Source organism: Felis catus, chromosome E1 (assembly GCF_018350175.1).
Source record: "Felis catus isolate Fca126 chromosome E1, F.catus_Fca126_mat1.0, whole genome shotgun sequence".
Classification (NCBI taxonomy): Eukaryota; Metazoa; Chordata; class Mammalia; order Carnivora; family Felidae; genus Felis; species Felis catus.
Window position 1 is genome coordinate 57,891,590 of NC_058381.1, and position 18,430 is coordinate 57,910,019.

General features: G+C 64.7%; 2 protein-coding genes and 1 long non-coding RNA gene across 15 annotated transcripts in view; 1 reads left to right on the forward strand and 2 right to left on the reverse strand.

Moving 5' to 3' along the window:
- Positions 1 to 4,609, reverse strand: part of TMC6 (transmembrane channel like 6) — a 19,690-nt gene extending 15,081 nt beyond the window's left edge. For 3 of the 10 annotated variants that reach the window (XM_045045276.1, XM_045045275.1, XM_045045274.1), the window contains exons 1-3: positions 807 to 2,043; positions 490 to 629; positions 228 to 323 (exon numbers count right to left, since the gene is read on the reverse strand). In XM_045045276.1, the coding sequence (XP_044901211.1) occupies positions 228 to 323; positions 490 to 629; positions 807 to 862 (292 nt within the window). In that variant the 5' untranslated portion in view covers positions 863 to 2,043. Of the gene's footprint in view, positions 1 to 227; positions 324 to 489; positions 630 to 806; positions 2,044 to 2,102; positions 2,242 to 2,680; positions 2,963 to 3,201 lie in introns of those variants that run through there. The other 7 variants (XM_045045272.1, XM_045045267.1, XM_045045271.1 and 4 more) reach the window with 7 other exon arrangements.
- TMC8 (transmembrane channel like 8) lies at positions 2,096 to 13,318 on the forward strand. Of its 4 annotated transcripts, none has more exons than XM_006940637.5 (16): positions 2,096 to 2,225; positions 5,427 to 5,788; positions 5,981 to 6,129; positions 6,489 to 6,638; positions 6,931 to 7,013; positions 7,519 to 7,655; positions 7,974 to 8,121; positions 8,478 to 8,648; positions 8,943 to 9,082; positions 10,462 to 10,585; positions 10,885 to 10,982; positions 11,167 to 11,350; positions 11,521 to 11,651; positions 11,746 to 11,904; positions 12,332 to 12,410; positions 12,795 to 13,318. In XM_006940637.5, exons 2-16 carry the CDS (start codon positions 5,628 to 5,630, stop codon positions 13,050 to 13,052), a joined length of 2,172 nt encoding a protein of 723 aa, XP_006940699.4. In that variant the 5' UTR covers positions 2,096 to 2,225; positions 5,427 to 5,627; the 3' UTR covers positions 13,053 to 13,318. The 4 variants fall into 4 exon arrangements, with proteins under 4 accessions (XP_006940699.4, XP_044901221.1, XP_006940698.4 ...); XM_045045286.1 differs by lacking the exon at positions 2,096 to 2,225 and adding an exon at positions 4,800 to 4,979 and having other exon boundaries at positions 11,593 to 11,651; XM_006940636.5 differs by lacking the exon at positions 2,096 to 2,225 and adding an exon at positions 4,803 to 4,979.
- LOC123382103 lies at positions 11,231 to 18,363 on the reverse strand. Its single transcript, XR_006589995.1, has 3 exons — positions 17,935 to 18,363; positions 11,502 to 17,543; positions 11,231 to 11,365 (listed from the first exon to the last, which is right to left on the reverse strand). It is a non-coding gene; the product is annotated as an uncharacterized LOC123382103 (long non-coding RNA).
- Positions 18,364 to 18,430: the final 67 nt, after the last annotated feature.

Below are 18,430 nucleotides of genomic sequence, written 5' to 3' on the forward strand. Positions count from 1 at the left end.
GCAGGTCAGGGGGCCGCGCCGCTGTGCCTCCCCGCCCCTCGCCTCTCCCGGGACCCAGGCACCACCGGCTGGCTTCCCAAGAGCCTATCTTTTAGCCTCTTTTTATCCGTGCGGTCGTTTCTGCGACCCAGCGAGGCCGCACAGGGGCTCCGGGAGGTGGCCGGGAGGGGGCGGGGCGGGTACTCACAGCGCCACCCCCAGCCCCGGCCGCCCAGGGTCCCACTCACCGATGGTGCGACTAGGCATGCTGGCCAGGATGCGGAGCGTGGCCGTGCTGTAGGCAGCAGCATCCTCGGGCCCCACGAGGGCCTGGCGGCCACTGCCTGTACACAAAAAAGACTCGTCCGGAGGTCCCGGCTGGCCAGCGGCCTCCGCCACCCGGTCCCCACCTCGGGCCCACACGCAGCCGGGAGGGGTGTCCTGAGAGGCCGGGAAGGCTCAGCGCCCGGCCCACAGCAGCAGCCGGGCGCCTGGGCCAGGACGGCTCACCCGAGGTCCCCGGGGCTGCGGCCCCCAGCCCCCTCTGCCGTAACTCCAGTCCCTCCTCAGCCACGCACTGGCTCTGCTCCTGGATGAGCTGGTGGAAGGAGTCATGGACTTCACTCTCGTCGTACGGGCTGGGCTCCCGGCTGCGGGGGCAAGAAGGGGGCAGGCGTCCAGGATTCAGCTGCCCCGGTCCCGCCCCAGCGGCCGCCCCTTCCCCGGGCCCTGGTCCAGATGGCCTCTCCCTGGCAGGGAGTTTGGGGACGTCCCTGCCCTCCAACCCGCCGCCCAGCCCCCACCCCCGCCAGGCCCAGACCACTTACTCATGGTCCTCCGGGATCTCAGGGACATTGAGGACAAAGGGCAGCGGCTGGGCCATGTCTAGGGCCCACGCCCAGCCAGTCTGCAGCCCTAGGGCAGCTCAGAGCCTGGGTGCAGCCCCCGAAGCCTCCCGCTGCCCATCTGATGAGACAGAATATTGCACCAAGGTCAGCCTTCCATGCCTGGTGCCCGGCCGAACCACCCGCTCCCTGGGGACCGCGGGAGGTGGCACTCACAGCCTGGGCCGCCCGAGCCCCTGCCCGCCCCCCATCCACAGCCCGATACGCGGTCAGGCTAGTGACCCCGAATAAAACTCATGCCAGAAGGGGGCGAGGGGGATCCTGTTCCACCGCCTGAGGGAGAGAGGAAGGAAGGGAGGGGGGTCTGGGCAGTCCCCGTCGGTTTCCTCTATGGCGCCAGTCCCTGGAAAGGGAAGGGTGGGTGTCTGTGCACACGGCTGGCCTTCCCAAGGGCTCTGCCCCGGGCACACCCCCACTCTCTTGGTGAAAAGGGTCAGGGCGACTCCGAGCCCTCCTTCCTGGGCCTGCCCATAACCCCAGAGCACTTCCTCTCCCAGGAAACCCCTCCCACGGCTAGCCCCCACCCCCACCAACATTGCTCTCCCCACTGGGCCGGGCCGGGGCGCTGCAAGGTCACCAGACCTACTCCCCTACATTCATCACCCCAGGGGCCGGACCGGCCAGGGCAGCTGCCTGGGAGAAGGGGGGCTGGGCGTTAAACAGGCTGCCTTTGTCCAGCCTGTGTCCAGGCAGAGGGCTCTGCGGTCGGCTGGGGCCAACTGGAACCAGCGTGACCTTGTGTGGGCTCTTCACTCTGTGCCCTGCGTCTGCTCGGTGCCCGGTCCTCCCTACACTCACCCCCAGAGAACGCGGCGCTCAGAAAAGTTGGCTCAACTCAAGGGGACTTCCTTGGGCGAGGCCAGGGTGCCCAGACAGTGTCCTCACTTAGGGGCCTCAAGGACTTCCGTTTCTCAGCCCAGCGCCCCCCCCACACACACACACACATACACACACAGGCCAAGCCCCTTCCCCTCCCTCCAGCAGGAGCTCAGCTGGGAACCCGCAGAGCTGGAGGTGGGGCCGACCATGTGCCCCCCAGTCCTGTCCCTAGAGCTAGAATCCCGGCCTCCACAGACCCCTTGCAGGCTCAGACCCACAGGCCTCGCCCACACACCCCTTCTCCCCGGGAGGAGGGGGAGTTGGGGGGAGGGGGTTGGGGAGGGAGTGGGAGGTGCTCAGAGGCCTGGAACCCGAGGCCTGCCTGGGGTAGAGGCTCACCTGGGCTCCCCGTCACTGCCTAGGACTTCTGCCAGCGGACACCCAGCGCCCGGGCACCCCGCCCCAGGCCCGGGCAGGTCCGGCAGAGTTTCCGGGGCACCCCATTCCTGAGCCCTGAGCCAGGTGAGGAGGGGCAGGGGTGGGGCCGGTTTCCAGGAGCCTCACCCCAGCCGGGCAGCGAGTCCCCTGGGAGCAGCGGCAGCCCAGCCTGGAGCCCGGGGACAGCAGCAACTCCGGGAACCCCTCGACCCCCCCCCCCGTCCCGCCAGTCTCCCAGCCCCCCCCCCCTCCGCCGCCGCCTGGAGCCAGTGATACCTGCCTGCGCGACCCGGCGCCCTCCCCGCCCCTCCGCGTCCCAGTCGCGGGCACCAACACTGCCCTCTCCCCCGGTGCGGCCCGCGGGAGGGGGGGTCTGGGGGGCGGGGGGGGATAGCAACCGGCGTGGAACCCCCTTCCCCGGGGACCCCGGGGGCCCCAAGGGACTGGGAGCGGGTCCGCGGCGGGGGGAAGCAGCCGGGCGGGGAGGACCCGGGCGCCGCCCCCAAGCCCCGGACCGGCCCCGGGTCCCCGCCGCTCACCTGGGACGCACAGGGTGGGGGAGGAGGGGCCCTGCGCGCGCGCCGCTCACCTGTCCCCTGAAAGCGCCGCCGGGAGCTGCTGTCGAGGCTCCGCCTCCGGGGGGGGGCGGGCACCGCGGGGTCAGGGGGAGGGAGTGACCGCGGGCCCGGGGGGACGACCCGGGGCCGTCGCAGGACCCGCGGGGCCCGAGGGAGCTGCGCCGCCCAGCCCGGCCCACGTGGTGGCGGGCCTCCGGCGTCACGTGACCCGGCCCGCCCGCCGGCGCGCCCCGCGCCCTGCGGCGACCGTGCCCTCGCCCGGCCACCTTCCAACCCCGCCCCCGCCCCCCCCGCCGGGCCTGAGCAGGGTGCGGGCGGCCGAGCGCCCAGGTCTACTCCGACCTCAGCCTAGGTCCACCGCGTCAGTGGGACTCAGTTTCCCCGAGTTTCAAACAATCGGGGCCGTAATTCCCAGCCACCCCTTCCCCCCCCCCCCCGCCCCCGGGCAGTTATCCAACCAGCACGATGCTGCAAAGCCCCACCGAGGCAGCGCCTTTCGACACCAGATTGGGTAACCCTGCCCTCCAGCGCGACCTCCTGCTGACAAACGACTTTTCCGAAGCTGGCGTGTGGGGAACCCGGGTTGTCACCCCCCTCTGGTCTGGGCGTGGTTTCTGCCTCGTTTGTCAGCCCACAGTTCTGGGTCACTTCCTGTGTGCTAGGTGGGGAGGAGGGGGTGAGACCCAGGGAAGACGGCCAGGCCACTGTGACTGTCCCCGTCGCTCTTCCCCATAAGCCAGGGAGGTGGGCACCCATGTCCCTTCTTCACAGATGAGGAAACTGAGGCTCAGGGGTTCATCAGTCCCCCCTCCCCCCATGCCATCTGCCAGGGCGCGAGTCTAGTCCACCCCAGAGCCCCACTGAGAAACCTGACTTTGAGAAAGCCTGGCAGTCAGAGGGCAGGCTCCCAAGGATTGGAGGGAGGATGGGCGGGATTTGGAGAGTGGTGGGGGGACATTCCCGGTCCGGAGAAGCCTTGAGAGGCCGGGAGGGTGGGAGGCAGAAAGGAAGGAGAGGGGAGGGGGGAGAACGGGTGGGCCAAGCCAGGATTCCCGGATGAAAAGATGCAGTGCAACAGGCAAAGGGGCCCGCAGGCCTGAAGTTGGACAAAGAGGGAGGGGCCAGGGTTGGGGCTTTTTTGCAGCTGTCAGTGTGGACCTCGGGTGGATTACTGCCGGCGGGATCTTGGCACAAGGCAGGTGGCCATGCAGACCCAGGCCTGCCCAGGCCCCTGCCTCTCCTCCCACTACTACCCACCCCCCACGCACACCCACGCTCCAGCCCCATGTTACTTGCATGACCCTGGCCCAACTTGGAAGTCACCTCTTCAAGGAAGCCTCCCTGGATTGAACCCCTGTTGGAGCACTTGTCACTTCCTGTTGACATGATCTTTTGCCGGTCTGTCACCCCTGCCCCCGCTCTCTGAGCCCACTGCGCCCTGGGAGCCAGCACCCAGCTTGGAGCCTGGCATAGCAGAGGGGCTCAGAAATTGAAGGGGTCTAGGCAGGGGTGCAGAAAAGCCACCAGAGCTCAGCTATGAGATGGACTGGGCCCTAAGGGAGGTGGAGAGGGAGCAAGGAGGAAGGGCATGACCCCAGGGGATCCTGGGAGAGAGAAATGGCCGAGATGGCTCTTAGACGATTTGCTCGCAGAAGATTCAGCCGCCCAAAGGTGCCAATTCCTGAGCCTTCCCTATAGGCCAGGCTCTAGGTCCCTGCCTTTTCCTCATTGCCAGGAACGCCAAGGGCTTCTGGAAACTGAGCAGCCCTAAGTGATGGGGCCCACCCGTTAGGCCACTATCGCGCTCTCCCGAGAGGACAAACTGGGACCCGCAGATAAGAAGCCACCCCCCCCCACCTCCCCGGGTGTAAAGGGAGCGGGTCCGGGCGAGCACCCAGGAGGGCCCTCGCTTCGGGGCGGGGGCGAGGAAGGCGGCAACCGCAGGAGCCGCGGGGAGGGGAGGGCGCGACCCTCACCCAGGGCGCAGCCGAGCCGCCCACGGGGAGGCTGCCCCGCCACGCCTCCCACCTGCTCGCCCGCCCCCCCCCCTCCCCGCGCGCCGCAGGAAGTGGCGGCCCCAGCGAAAGCGGAGGAAACTGCCGAGGTGGGGGCGAGGAGTGGAGGGGGGAGGAGACGGCGGGAGAGATGGGGTTCCTGTCATGTGACCCCTCTCCCCTCGGCTCCCTCACAGTCCCGCCTGGCTTGGCGGGACCCGGTCGAAGGAGGGGGCTCCTCCGGAGAGGTGGTCCCTTGTCCCCAGGTGAGCTGGGCCCACACTGGGGGGAAGGAGGCAGAGCGTGAGGGGGTGAAAGAGAAAACCGAGGTCGAGGGCTGCTGAAGGGTGGGGGTCAGAGCCTGCTTATTAGGGTCCGGTTCCCAAGTCTGAGACCATAGCCACGCCCCCTCATCTGGGGTCCCTGGGGGCACCCGGCAGACCGAGTCCCAGCACATCCCAATCGGTGCTGCCACAGGATGCCGGATCCTTGGACCTGTCAGGGTTTGGGGCCCGTTCCCAATGGGACATTTAGCACCCCGAGAACAGGAATGGTCTTGCCAAAGGGTGACCCCCCGGGCAGCAGGCGTAACTGGGGTACAGCAGGCCTTGGGCCCCCTCGCACTTCTCTGTGGCCACACCTGGCTTTGTCTGTGTCTGTGACAGTCCCATCTTTCTGTGCCCTTTGGACCTTTCTCCCCCGTGGACAAACAGGGAAACGGAGGCCTCTGGCTGTGTGTCGCTTTGAGATGTGGATGGGGACTGAGTCCAGACCTGCTCCGGCTGAGTTCTTTCTCTTCATCTCTGGCCATGCCAGGGCCACGACCCTGAAGCCCGCCCGACAGGCAGCCCCCAGCCCTTCTGGGAGGAGGGGCGGGGCGGCCCGGCGCCCCCAACCCCAACCCCACCGCGGAGATGCTGCGGAGGCCGGCAGCGCGGTCCGGCCAGGACCCCGGGGAGCCAGCGCCTGAGCCAGGGGTGGAGGAGCTGGGGGAGCAAGAGATCGGGCGGCTGTGGTCCTCCCAGGCACAAGTCCGGGGGCTGCCGTATGCCATGGTGGACAAGCGCTTCATCCGGTGGGTACACGCGGACCCACACGGCCGGAGATCAGACGGTGGGGGAGGGGGAGCCCCGAGAGGAAGCACCTGTTGAATGAGGGTACGAGTCACCGGCAGTGGGAAAACTCCTCTGCCCCGTGGCCCTGCTCTGCCTGGCCCGGTGGGCACAGCGGGTGACTCAAGGGCGCCCCCATCGCCACCCCGTCCCAGGCAGCTGCGGGAGCCCCGGGGAGTGAAGACCTCTCGCTGGCAGCGATGGCGGCGCAGGGGGCAGACAGCGGGCCGGCGCCTAGGGGAGGCAGCGCGGAGGCTGGTCCGGGGCTTCGGCCTCTGGGAAGACGCCCTCTACGAGATCGGGGGTAGGACCCGCGCCCTCACCCCCACCTCCCCTCTCTGGAGTCTCCGTGTCCAGTTTAGAAGCCCAAGGAGGGCACCAGCCCACTTGCCATGACCCCCTCCCTCCCCCCTCACCGACCCCCCCCCCCCCACCGACAACAACCATCGTCCCCCATCCCATCATCCGCATGAGTTCCGCCCCAAGCGGGGCGCAAAACTCGATAGATGGCAGCGCCCCCTGGTGGCCATCAGAGGTACTGCTAGGGCAGCCTCCAGGGCCCTAAACCGAGGTCCCCGCGAGGCTGGCCACCCACAGCCCTCGGATTCTCAGGGGGGCCCCTGGCTCGGTGCGGCCCTGAAGGACCCCCTCCTCTCCTCATAGGCCTCTTTGGCACCGGAATCCAGTCCTATTTCACCTTCCTTCGCTTCCTGCTGCTGCTCAACTTGCTGACCGTGCTCCTGACCGCAGGCTTCGTGCTGCTGCCCCTGGTCTGGCTCCGCCCCCCTGACACAGGCCCCTCCCTTAACTTCAGTGAGTGCCCTACCCGCCGAGGGAATAGTGTCCTGGAGCCCACAGGCACCCCCGAGGACGCTGAGGGGCTGGTCCGGGGCTCAGGGTGTTGGGACAGCCCTACCCTCTGTGTCCCGGTCCCAGGCATCCTCCTGCATGAGTCCAGCCCTGGGACCCTCCCTGCCGGGCCGTGTTCATGACATACCTCCCAACATATCCTCAGGGCCCTGCTCGGGCCTCCCCAGGACTGGGGGCTATGGAGTAGATATGCCTTGGGGACCCTTCCCTATTGGTTTCCTCTCCCTCCCGACAGCCCTCCAGTGCCCTGGTGGCCTCCAGCCCCAGACTGGTGTTCCCAGATTCCACAATCAACTTTGGAATGTTTTAACCGGCAGGGTGAGTGGATTCTGCCTTCACTATGGGCCAGGGGGGCTGGGGGACCTGGAGAACTGGCCCCGGGGACCGCAGTCTAAGAGGACCCCAGTCCCTCCAAAGGCATTTTGGCTTCTAGGGAAATGGTTCTACACAAACAGGCTGGCGGGGACAGTGACGGGGTCAGAGAGAGGCTGAGGCCAATATGCACAGCCCAGGCCCCTGGACACTTGCCCATGGCCCTCAGAGCCCAGCTGGGGGAGCATCCAGGCCTGTGGACTAAGCACCACCCCACCATCACCCCTGGGTGCCACTGAGGGGTTACCGTATAGACTCCCATGTGCCAATGTCTCTTCCTCGAAGCTGTGTGACCTTGGGCAAGTTGCCTAACTGCTCTGAGACTGTAACATAGGGAGGCTCTCACTCCCTACCTGATGCGGGTACTGTGAGTGTTAAAGAGCCGAGACCTGGAAAACACTTAGCACACACCTGCACGACCTGACCCGGTCCTTGTCATCCGCGTCCCCAGGCCTTCAACACCACCTACCTCTTCTATGGCGCATACCGGGCAGGCCCGGAGAGCAGCTCGGCCTACAGCATCCGCCTGGCCTACCTCCTGAGCCCGCTGGCCTGCCTGTTCCTCTGCTTCTGTGGGACTCTGCGGCGGTGAGAGCGGAGCCCCGGCCTCTACCTCCTTCCGGGGGGCGGGGTCTTCCCTGATCGCCCCTCCCCTGGCATGGCACCCCCAAGTTAGCAGGAGGGCCTCGGCCCCTGTTCCCTAAGGCTCATCTACGCCTCCAGGGCCTGAACTCCGTGTCCCCAGCTGCAGAGTTCAGGGGCAGGGGACACCGCCCCTGTCTCCCCATCCCCAACGATAGCTGAGGCCACAGGCTGCCCCCAGGACTGTCGGGGGGCTTCCCACCCCAGACCTGAGCCAGGGCAGAGGCCCCTCCCCCATGAGCCCTGGCCTCCGGCCCCCTCCAGGATGGTAAAGGAGCTGCCACAGAGGCTGTTTCTGGGCCAAGACTACAGGTCACCTGTCAGTGTCAAAGTCTTCTCCTCCTGGGACTTCTGTATCCGGGGACAGGAAGCAGCCACCATCAAGAAGCACGAGATCAGCAACGAGTTCAAGGTGTGTGCAAGCGTGTGGTGCGTGTACGCCTGGGTCTGTGAGCGGCCGTGGTTTGGAAGCGTGTGTCGGGGGTGTGTGCACACACGCGCGTGCGTAGGGCGTTCCAGCTGGAGGTGGGGCTGTGCCGCTGTTTGGACGTGAGCAGACGCACACGGTGCGAGGTGGGGCGGTCTAGATAAGACCGGCCACCAGCCCTCAGCCTGCCCCCGCCCCAGGGCTGCCCCAACCTTGCCTGGATGCTGGCGGCCTGTCTCCCGACCAACAGGGACCTGGGCCTGCGCTGTTTGAGGGCACCCGCCCCTTCCACGCCCGCAGCCCCCAGCCCCCACCTGTCTGTGTCCCTGCCCCCATGACAGGTGGAGCTGGAGGAAGGGCGTCGATTCCTACTGATGCAGCAGCAGACCCGGACCCAGAGGGCCTGCCACCTGCTCACCTACCTGCGGGTCAATGTCCTCATCGGGCTCCTGGTGGTCGGGGCCATCAGCGCCATCTTCTGGGCCACCAAGTACTCACAGGACAACAAAGAGGTGCCTGGCAACTGACGTGCATGGATTTAATCCCGGCCAGAACTTGGCGGGGAGACGGGGCGGTCCCACTTTGCAGATGAGCAAGCTGAGGCTCAGAGAGGTTGCAAACAATCCGCCTGAGGCCACGACCAGGCCAGAGCGCCTCTCCCCGCGATATCCTCCAGCCGCGAATAGCCCGCGGGCTTCCAGACGCCAGGCCCGCACCTGTTACACCTGAGGGGGTTGTAGGGCCCGAGGGAGCCGCTGGGGACCCCCCCAGCCCGTGCGCACCCCCTTACCTGCTTTTCCCCGCAGGAGTCTCTGTTCGTGCTGTTACAGTACCTGCCCCCGGGGGTCATCGCCCTGGTCAACTTTGTGGGTCCCCTGCTCTTTGTTTTCCTCATCCAGCTGGAGAACTACCCTCCCAACACTGAGGTCAACCTCACCCTTATCTGGTGAGTGCCATCCTTGGGGGTGACGGGGGACAGCGTGTGGAGGGGAAGGAACGGAGGGCCCGGGGGCACTTGAGGACGCCGCGTCCTGCTGCCCGTGTTGGTTACCGCCTGGCACCAGTGGTCCCGAGCAAGGGAAGGTATGCAGAAGCTTCCAGAAACATGATCTCAAGAGCCTCCGTCTAAAGCTTTCCAGTCCCTTCCTTCCAAAGTAAGCCAGCTGCCTGGACCAAGCACCAAGCCATTCGGAGGGGCCAGTGACAAAACAGCCAGGAGGGGTTGGGAACCAGCCTCTCGCCCGGGAAAACCAGGAAGGTGGGAGGCACACAGCACCCACATGCCCCGAGGGTTTCCACCCCTCACCTTGACAACCTTCACCTGTGAAGTCGGGACCATCCTCATTCCCATTTGACAGATGAGGAAACTGAGGCTCGCACGGGTCAAGGGCCTCAGCCAAAGGCAAGCTCACCATGTCCGTTGGGTGCAGGTTCAAATGCAAGCCCCCCCTCGACCCCCATGCTCTGCTCTGTCTCCCCGCTCAGGACGAGGATCTCGCCTTGGACCCCAAGCCCCTCCTTGAGCCCCCGCAGACTCCAGCTCAGCATTTCCGTCTCCCCCTCCACCCCCCTGCTTGGCTCTGCCGGCTTTCTCTCCTGCTTCCCCTGTGCAGAAGCTGTCTGGAGCCCATTCAGCTTTCCTCCAAGGCTGACTGTGGCTTGAAACTTTATTTTTGGAATAGGTAATAGCACACGCACGTGGTAAAAAAAAAAAAAAAAAAAAAAAAAACTTCAAAATGCTGACAAAAAGCAAAGATAAAAAATAAGCCCCCACCCGCCCTGCCTCCCAGCCTCCCTCAACAGAACCACTGTTCGCAGCCAAACTCGTGCCACATGTCAGCTGAGAGTCCGCACTTAGCTCTAATGCGCATGAGACGGTTTGGGGTTAAAAGCCATCCTGCCTGTGTGATCCAGTCATGCAACAGTCAGGAGTGCCCGTGGGCGTGTTTGTGCTACGTGAGACCGTGTAAGCGGGCTAGGGTAGAAACAGAGCTCTCACCTGCTGCGAGAATATTAAACTCTAAACCAAGTGTGACAGCGGGGGAGGGGGAGGGCAGCTGGGCTACACAGTGTCTCCCACGCTGATTTAAAAACAGAACCCTTGCCTCATGAATCATCTGGAGACCACGATTCTGGGGAACACACCTTGGGCGACGTCGCCACCGGACAGAGTAGGCTGGAAGTCGGCCGGGCTCTGGAATCAGAGTGCGCCGGACCCCGGAGAGACATGATCTCCAACGGAGCTCAACCGCACATGTAACCTGGGTGGCTTGTGCCCACGTACCCGAGCCCCTTCCCCTGACACGGTCCCCCCCACCCCCCCAGGTGCGTGGTGCTGAAGCTGGCCAGCCTGGGAATGTTCTCCTTCTCTCTGGGCCAGACTGTGCTGTGCCTTGGCAGAAACAAGACCAGCTGTGAGTCCTTCGGCTACAACGCCTGTGATTACCAGGTGGCTGGTGGCTCCCTCCAGGCCTGTCCCTCCTGTCCTCGTCCCTCTCCGGTCTCACCTTTGGGAGAGAGCGCGCTGCACTCCTCCAGGGGGCACTGTTCACAGCACGCTGGGCAGGGCGGCAGCCCTTGCTGGGGGGGGCGGAGGGGGGGTCCCTGCTCAGCTCTTCCCCTGGAGGCTCCCGTTCTAACTTAGCAATCCTATCGGGCTCCAGGCAGGGCTCCTACAACACAGAGGCCCCCAGTGGGTGGGCGAGGGGCGGCCGGGGACCCTGGGTGACACGTGCCCCTCTGCTCCAGTGCTGGGAGAACGCGGTCGGGGAAGAGCTGTACAAGCTGAGCATCTTCAACTTCCTCCTCACGGTGGCCTTTGCCTTCTTTGTCAGCCTGCCTAGGAGGTGAGCCCCGGGGACACCATGGGGAGACCTGGGGGCGGCGGGGGTGACCCGGGCGTGTCTGGGGGATGGCCGGTGGCCACAGCCAAGGGTGAGCAGTTCTTCCCACCACACGCTCGGCGCGACTGAGTGTGTGACGGTCAGTGGTCACGACTGCTGTGGGTATCTGGACGCTCCCCTCCCCCAGGCTGCTGGTGGAGCGGTTCTCAGGCTCTTTCTGGGTCTGGCTGGACCGGGAAGAGTTCCTGGTGCCCAAGAATGTGCTGGACATTGTGGCCGGCCAGACGATCACCTGGATGGGCCTCTTCTACTGTCCCCTGCTGCCTCTGCTCAACAGTGTCTTCATCTTCCTCACCTTCTACATCAAGAAGGTGAGGGCTCGGGGGCTGGGAGGGGGCCGGAGGGGCACTGCGTGGGCGCCTGAGCCAGCGGCAGCGGAGCCCGGCTCCCGTCCCGCTTCCGCCCAGCCCCCCAGTGGCACTGCCCTGGGCCTCGGGCTCCCCCGGCTCACAGCCTCCCCACCTGCTGCCGCCTCCCCCAGTACACCCTGATGAGGAACTCCAAGGCCTCTCCCCGAAGATTCCGCGCCTCCAGCTCCACCTTCTTCTTCCAGCTGGTGCTCATCCTGGGCCTGCTCCTGGCCGTCGTGCCTCTGGGCTATGTGGTCAGCAGGTGAGGGCAGCAGAGGTGCCCGAGGCTGGGGGGCAGGCAGCCCCTCCTCGCCCGGGGCCCTGACGCCAGCCCCACCCTGGCTGTCTCTCCCCAGCATCCACTCCTCCTGGGACTGCGGCCTCTTCGCCAACTACGCGGCCCCCTGGCAGGTGGTGCCAGAGCTGATGGCCCTCCGGCTCCCGCCCTCCGGCCAGCGCACCCTCCGCTACCTGGGCTCCCACGCCTTCAGCTTCCCCGCCCTCATCCTGCTCAGGTGCCTCTCAGGGCAGCAGGGGCCAAGAGGGGGCACACCTGGGAGGGCGTCCGTCCTTCGATGAGCACCCCCAGACACTCATGGGATCTGGGAGCAAGACAAGGAGAGGGAGGGGGGCAGGGTCCCAGAGGACAGAGCTTGGGCCCAAAGGCAGGTAGCCCTGGGCAGCCCCCTCGAGCAGGTACCTTGTGTGACCCACGGGGACACACGATCCCTCCTGCAGGCACACTAAAAGCCTGCAGTTGAGGTATTCTTACGGCCCTTTAGAGGAGAGAGGCTGCCAGGGGGAGGAAGGACAGGAGAGAGAAAGGTGTCTGCAGACACAAAAACCCCGGGAGGCGTTAAGACACTGGGGTGGGGAGAGAGGAAGTAGGGGAGGCACCTGCCCTCCAGGGATAGCTGACCTTGGATTCCTGTCTGTCCAAAGCCTTGTCCTGACCGTCTGCGTCTCCCAGTCCCAGGCCAATGCGAGGGCCATCCAGCGGATCCGGAAGCAACTGGTGTGGGTGAGTGTCCGCTGGGCTGGGGAGGGGTCACACCTCGCCCCGGAGCGTGGCCTCAGGCCGGGAGCCAGGTGACAGGCCTATGGCCTTAGGCTTGGGAACGCGGGGTTGATAGAATGTGGCTCTGGGTTGAGGGAGGGGCGGGGCCCTGGTGGGGGCGTGGCTTCTTTCTGGAGGCGGTACTACTGGGGGCGTGGTCTCTGGCTTCACGGAGGCGTGGGGCGTGGCCTCTGGGTGGGGCGAGGCTTGGGCGGGGCAGGGGCGGGGCAGGGGGCCCGGCACCGCGGATTTCATAGGTGCGCTGCGGGGCCGGTTGCTCGTCCCCGCCGGCTCCGGGGTGAAGGCGCCGCTCGTAACCGGCCGCTCGCTCTCCCCCAACCCCCGCAGCAAGTCCAGGAAAAGTGGCACCTAGTGGAGGACCTGTCGCGGCTGCTGCCGGAACCGGGCTCCGGCGACTCTGTGGGGCCCGAGGCCCTTCACTCCCGAGCTTCGCGCCCGCGCTCCTTCTGCCCTGGATTCCCGTGCCCCGGCTCCCCGGGCCCCAGGACCCCCAGGCCCGGACCTGGCCTCGAGGATCCCGCTGGGCTCTTCGGTGACCCGGGCCCCGCGCGTAGATTCCGCCTTCCCAGCGGCTCAGAGATGTAGCATCGACCCCTGCCTCGGGCCCGGAGCCTCCCCGGGGCTCGACCCACCTCCCCCACCAGAGTCCCCCTGGCCCCAAGCTCCTGCCCCCTCCCCGTGCCGGACAACACTGCCCCTCTCAGTGGGCCCTCCAGCAGGACGCAGGAGAGCCCCCGGGCAGCAGGAAGAAAATATGGTGACTTGTATTTCTATTTTTAGCCCGGTCCTGTAAAGTTTCTATTTTTGTTGGATGGTTTATAACGTACATAATACATTAGCATAGTAAACCACGAATGCGATATATAAATACACACCCACCGGAAGTGCTCAGAAAATGTTTCCTGTGGGGAGCGCCGCTGACATCTACGCGAAGGGCAAGACCCGGCCGCCGCTGAGCACACCTGCACTAGGGGCTTGCTGTGCTCTGAGTGCACATTGCTGCCCCCCGCGCCCCCCACCCCCAACCAGCCTCCTGCTATCCCTTCTCCACCTATGAGAGCACTGAGACCCACAAGTGATGCTGGAGTCACCAAGCAGCAGAGCTGGTCCCAGAGCCACACTACACCAGCATGGTGCATTCCTGCCCCCTGACCTGGGTGGAGGGGGGGCGGGGGTGCTTCCAGACCTTACCCGAGTCTGAGTAACAGATGGTCCACGGCCAGCCTCTCCCTGGCAGGATTCCTCATGGTCTTCTATTCTGACCCAGGACCCCACATCAACAAAGTGGGCCTCCTCAGGAACCCGGAACAGAGGTCCCTTGGCCCTAGCTTCTACAGAACCTGTTCTCTAACTCTCCTCCATGCCCCGCAAGACCCCCGCCCTCACGTTCAGTTGACCTCGAGGAGTGGCGGGGCTGGTGGCGGGGAGGCGCCCCACAAGAGCTGTGAGACAAGCGTAGACCTGCATTGTTGGACACACCCCAGAGTCAGCCTGGGGAGGGGGTGGAGCCAGTGGGCCACGGAGCAGGGATGCAGCCCAGGGCCTCCACCCCCACCCCTGCAGTGACTCTCAGCCTTAGAGAACTGGCCCTGTGCCAGGCAGGACTGCTGATGTGCTCGGCGCAGGTGCAGACAGCGGCCAGCCATCGGGAGTTTCTAAAGCTGCCAGGGCTGAGAATGCTGGCCCCAAGAACTTTCGGGAGGGAGGGTCAGGAGAAACCCCATGACGTGCTTGGAAAACCTCTACTTCCTCCAGCAGCCTGGCACCCGGCAGGACTCCCAGGCTGGAGGCGGCTCTGGCCCACTGCCCTCGGGCCCAGGCCCTCACGTGGGCATTGGAGGTTGGACCGGTTCACCTCCTCCCGTCGCTGTCCTCTCTCACCCACCCGGTGCCACATGACCCGTCAGTCTGTCAACAACTGCAGGGCCCTGTTCCGGGGAAACACGTGGTGCTGTGTGCTCGGTCAGGGGAGGGCCGTTGGCCTGTCTCGGGTGAAAGTGACACATGTTATTAACAAGACAGAGCGTGGCCCTGACCTGCAGCGAGAGTATCCCGTGGGAGCTTGGTAGAAATGCATCTTCTCAGGCTCCACGGATCTGGAACAGAAACTCAGGGTGGAGCCCAGCGCCGTCTGGTGATGAGCCGCCGGGGGTGATGCTCTTCTGGCCCAGAGTGGTCGAAGGCTGCACCGAGACACCAGGGGCCTTTCCTTGTCACTGTCTCATGCTTCAGCAAACCTTTGCTGAGAATCGGGCAAGTGCAACACCAGGGAGAAGACAAAGTCTGGGCCCATTTGCTCAGCCGCAACGTGGGGCTCACGGCACCCTCCTCTGAGGGTTAAATGAGCAATTACTTATCAAGTGTCCTGATGTGTGTCTTGAGTAACTGAGGTTGTATTATAGCCCCTGCTCCACACAGTCTAGGTGACCTGGGTCCTGAGGAGTCCCGTCCTACCTGCAGCCTGTGGAGAGAAGAGACAGACGAGCTCAGAGGACCAGCCTCCTCTGAAAACACCGACACAGGTGGTCGCTGGAGAGGGCTCCTGGCTGGGGCAGGAGACATGCCCTCATGCCCTACCCATCAAAGCCCTGGGGGGAATGTTCCTCGGGTCCGCCCACCACCTCTCCTCCGACCTGGATGGAAGGAGGAGGCTTCTCATGAATTGCCTGAGCTCAGACCCCATCCCCGGAGCACAACATGGAGGAAAAGACGTGAGCTTCGGGGCCTCCCCGGGAGACAGGTGGGCAGCAACCTAGACCATCCTTCTGTCCTTCTGCAATCATTAATTCCTTCGATTCCTTCCCCCAACCATGTCAGCAGAGTGAGGACAGGCTTTGTGAAAGGGAATTTGGCTAGGAAACTGAGGGGGGGTACCCTTGCTCCCCAAATGCAGGGAGGTAGGTGAGCCCACGGGGCACATCCTCGGGGAACGAGCCACGATCTGGGGGGCAAGTGACAGATGCTGGTTCTCGCCTGCTGGGGAGAAGGGGAGCCACCAAGGCGCTGACCCATCTAGTCCCCAAGTGAGCTCCAAGCCATCTGTGCCCTGGGCTCTGGCTGCGGGCCCCTCATCCTTCCTGCTGCTCACAGGTGGCAGGGTCATCCGTTAGACCAGCTTCCCAACGTGCCCAGACCTCACAGGCCCCAGTGGCTTTCCCTGAGCAGGGCCAGGGGTACCCAGAGGCAGCATCCCTGCCTTCCTTGGGTCAGGTGCTCACCCCTGGGCTGTATGGGGCATGGGCACGTGGTCAGCCTGTGAAGCTTGGTAGGAGAGAACAGCTCCCACCGGGAGCAAATGGTCCTCTGGGGGCGGGACATCTTCCCTGAGGAAGGCTGTCACAATGGGGCACCCTAATTGAACACCCTAATTGAACGTGGCTATAAAGAGGTCCCGCCGGCCCAGCGGCCCCAGGTTTGGCTCAGGAGGAGCCCGGCTGCCACACCTTACCTGCTCCCTCACTCCAGGCGGCCCTGAGCCCCCTGCCCTGAGCACCCCCAGCCCTGGTCTGACCTTAGTGTTCTCTGTTTTCCTGGCTCACTCCCACCCTTCTCCCCAGATCCGGTGAGCTCTGTTGCAGACTGCTAAAAAGACCACGCATGCCACCCGTACGTGATGTGGTTTGGCCTCTTTTTAGACTGGCTGGCATCGGTCCTGGGGAATGACCACTGTCCGCAGGTGTGAGAAAGGGCCCCCATGCCACTCTGAGTTCAAGGGCAGTCCTGGAGCACCGTGCCTGCCGCACTGCATCACCGTCCGGGGGTGACCAGGGGCCTCATCCAGTCTGAGCTCTAATTTGGGGGCTGAGCCCAGTGTCAGCCACCTAGCAGGTGCCTGACAGGGGGTCACTAACGAACTGGTGTGACATGAGCAGAGATGGCCTCTCCTGCCTGTGTCTCCAGCGGGTCCATCCCACCAGATACCCTGCCCATAAGTCAGACTCCCCTGGGGGGGGGGGAGGGGGTTGGGGAAAGAATAACAGCCCGTCCCCATAATCCAGAATAATGACCCCATCTCAAATCAGAAGATTAGCAACGTTGGGGCACCTGGGTGGCTCAGTCAGTTAAGTATCAGGCTCTTGATTTTGGCTCAGGTCATGATCATGCAGTTTGTGGGTTCTGGCCCCGCGTCTTGGGATTCTCTCTCCCTCCCTCTCTCTCTGCCTCTGTCTCTCTCTCTCTCCCAAAATAAATAAATACACTTAAAAATATATACTAACAACCTTAATACCCCTCTGCCAGTAACATACATATTCCAGGGTTTACGACGCCAACATCTACCTACCAAACAGGCCCAGGCCCCTACAGCCCAGCAGTGGCAGTTGAGTGTAAGCCCTGGTTTAGTTCCAAGGCCCAGGGGCCTACTAATTCCCCGGGGGGGGGGGGGGGGGGCGGTGCGGGGGCCTAGCTGTTCTGGGCCCAGCCCTGGTTGCTGAGCCCATGGGGTGCTGTGGCCTCCGGGTTATCTCCTTGCTGCAGGAACCCACCCTGGGAGCCTCCTAGGGGCCCCAGAGTGGAGGTGGCCCTGTTGAGGGAGCTCTCGTGAGCCTGAGCAGAGGGTCCTCTGCCAGCAGAGGCATGAGGCTCCTTCAGCTGCTCTGCTTGGCCCTGCTGGGTGAGCCACTGGGGACATCGCGCGGGGGGCAGGAGGGAGCCCTGCCAGGGCCTCGGGGAAGCAGGCTCGTGCAGGGGTGCCAGTGAGCACAGGAGAGGGACCTGGAGGCACAGACACTTCTGGAAGCGCAGGAGAGAGGGAGAGACGTGGGCTTGGGTCTCAGACCAGCCCCTTGTGGCCCCTTTACCGATCGCGGCATCATTCTGGGCCCGCTATTTACTCATCCACAAAATGACTGATGACACCAAATGTTGAGGCCTCGAAAGAGCTTTTGTGAGTGAAGACGCTTGCTGAGTCCTAGGCTTCCCTTCTGGCCTCGGCAGGAGGCTCTCCGGGCGGCCTCTGCGTCCTGGGCTCTCTGCTTACTCCCCTATCACCCTCTCCTCTGGAAGCCACCAGCAGCTTCTCTGCGGAGCAGGAGGAGGCCTAGTGGCCCGCGTGAAGGAGACGGCTGGTGGAGGTTGCTGATAGAGAGGGGGTGTTTGTTGGCAGACAGCTGGACGATTCTGGAACTTGGCCTCAACTCCTGCGGGGTCTTGGGGGGGTGCGGAGAGGAGCGGGGTGAGCAGGCCAGTGTGGGACCTCCAGGGGCCATGGGGCCAGGAGAGCGCTGGCTTCCACCTGGGCTGTGGTGGGGGAGGGAGAGGGAGCAGCGCGCATGTCCCTGGGCAGGCTTGTCCAGTCTTTTTACCCCAGGGGCCCGATCTGGAACAGGAGCCCTTCCTGGAGCCCCCCAGCTCTGCCAGGTGGGGGTGGCCCCAGAGAGGGCTGGGGGCATTCCAGCGGGGCGTCTCTGCCCCGAGGAAGAGGAAGTCCGGGCTTCCTCAGAGGTCCGGCCAAGGGAGCCTGACTTACTCTCAGAGGCAGCCGGAGGGTGGCAGGGTCCCCGCTCTCCACCAGGGGGCGGTACAGAACCAGGGGGAGGGGACGCTCCTGGGCCCGCCTCCGCGCCTGCCTCCCGCCCTGCTCTGCCCCCGCCCCCATTTCTAGCCCTGTGACCCTTAAGGTCAAGGTGGTGGGTCACCTCCTCCTCTCCACCAGGCTGGGGGCTGGCGCGCCTCCCTGACTTATCTCAACCGTTACCTTCCCTGGGTCACGGGGTCGCAGAATTGGCACCTGCCCCTATTCCACTGAAGGGTGGGCCTCGCGCGAAGGCGGCAGAGGCAGAACTATCATTTCCTCATTCGCTTTAAAAACAAACGCGTCAGTTGTGGTGTTTCTGCTAAAAAGAGACAGCAGCTTGAGGCGGCAGACATTCCTGTCCCCGACTCCGGGAAGTACCTGTCCCCCCCCCTCCCCCACCCCCCGTCTGCCCCCCGCCCCGCCCCGCCCCTGCCTTCTGCTCAGAGTC

Bases quoted from the DNA above. Each gene is read 5' to 3' on its own strand.
- TMC8 (XM_006940637.5), top strand. From the start codon at position 5,628: ATGCTGCGGAGGCCGGCAGCGCGGTCCGGCCAGGACCCCGGGGAGCCA. The intron at 10,983-11,166 runs GTGAGCCCCGGG...CCCCTCCCCCAG, and splicing joins TTTGTCAGCCTGCCTAGGAG to GCTGCTGGTGGAGCGGTTCT. The intron at 12,411-12,794 runs GTGAGTGTCCGC...CAACCCCCGCAG, and splicing joins TCCGGAAGCAACTGGTGTGG to CAAGTCCAGGAAAAGTGGCA.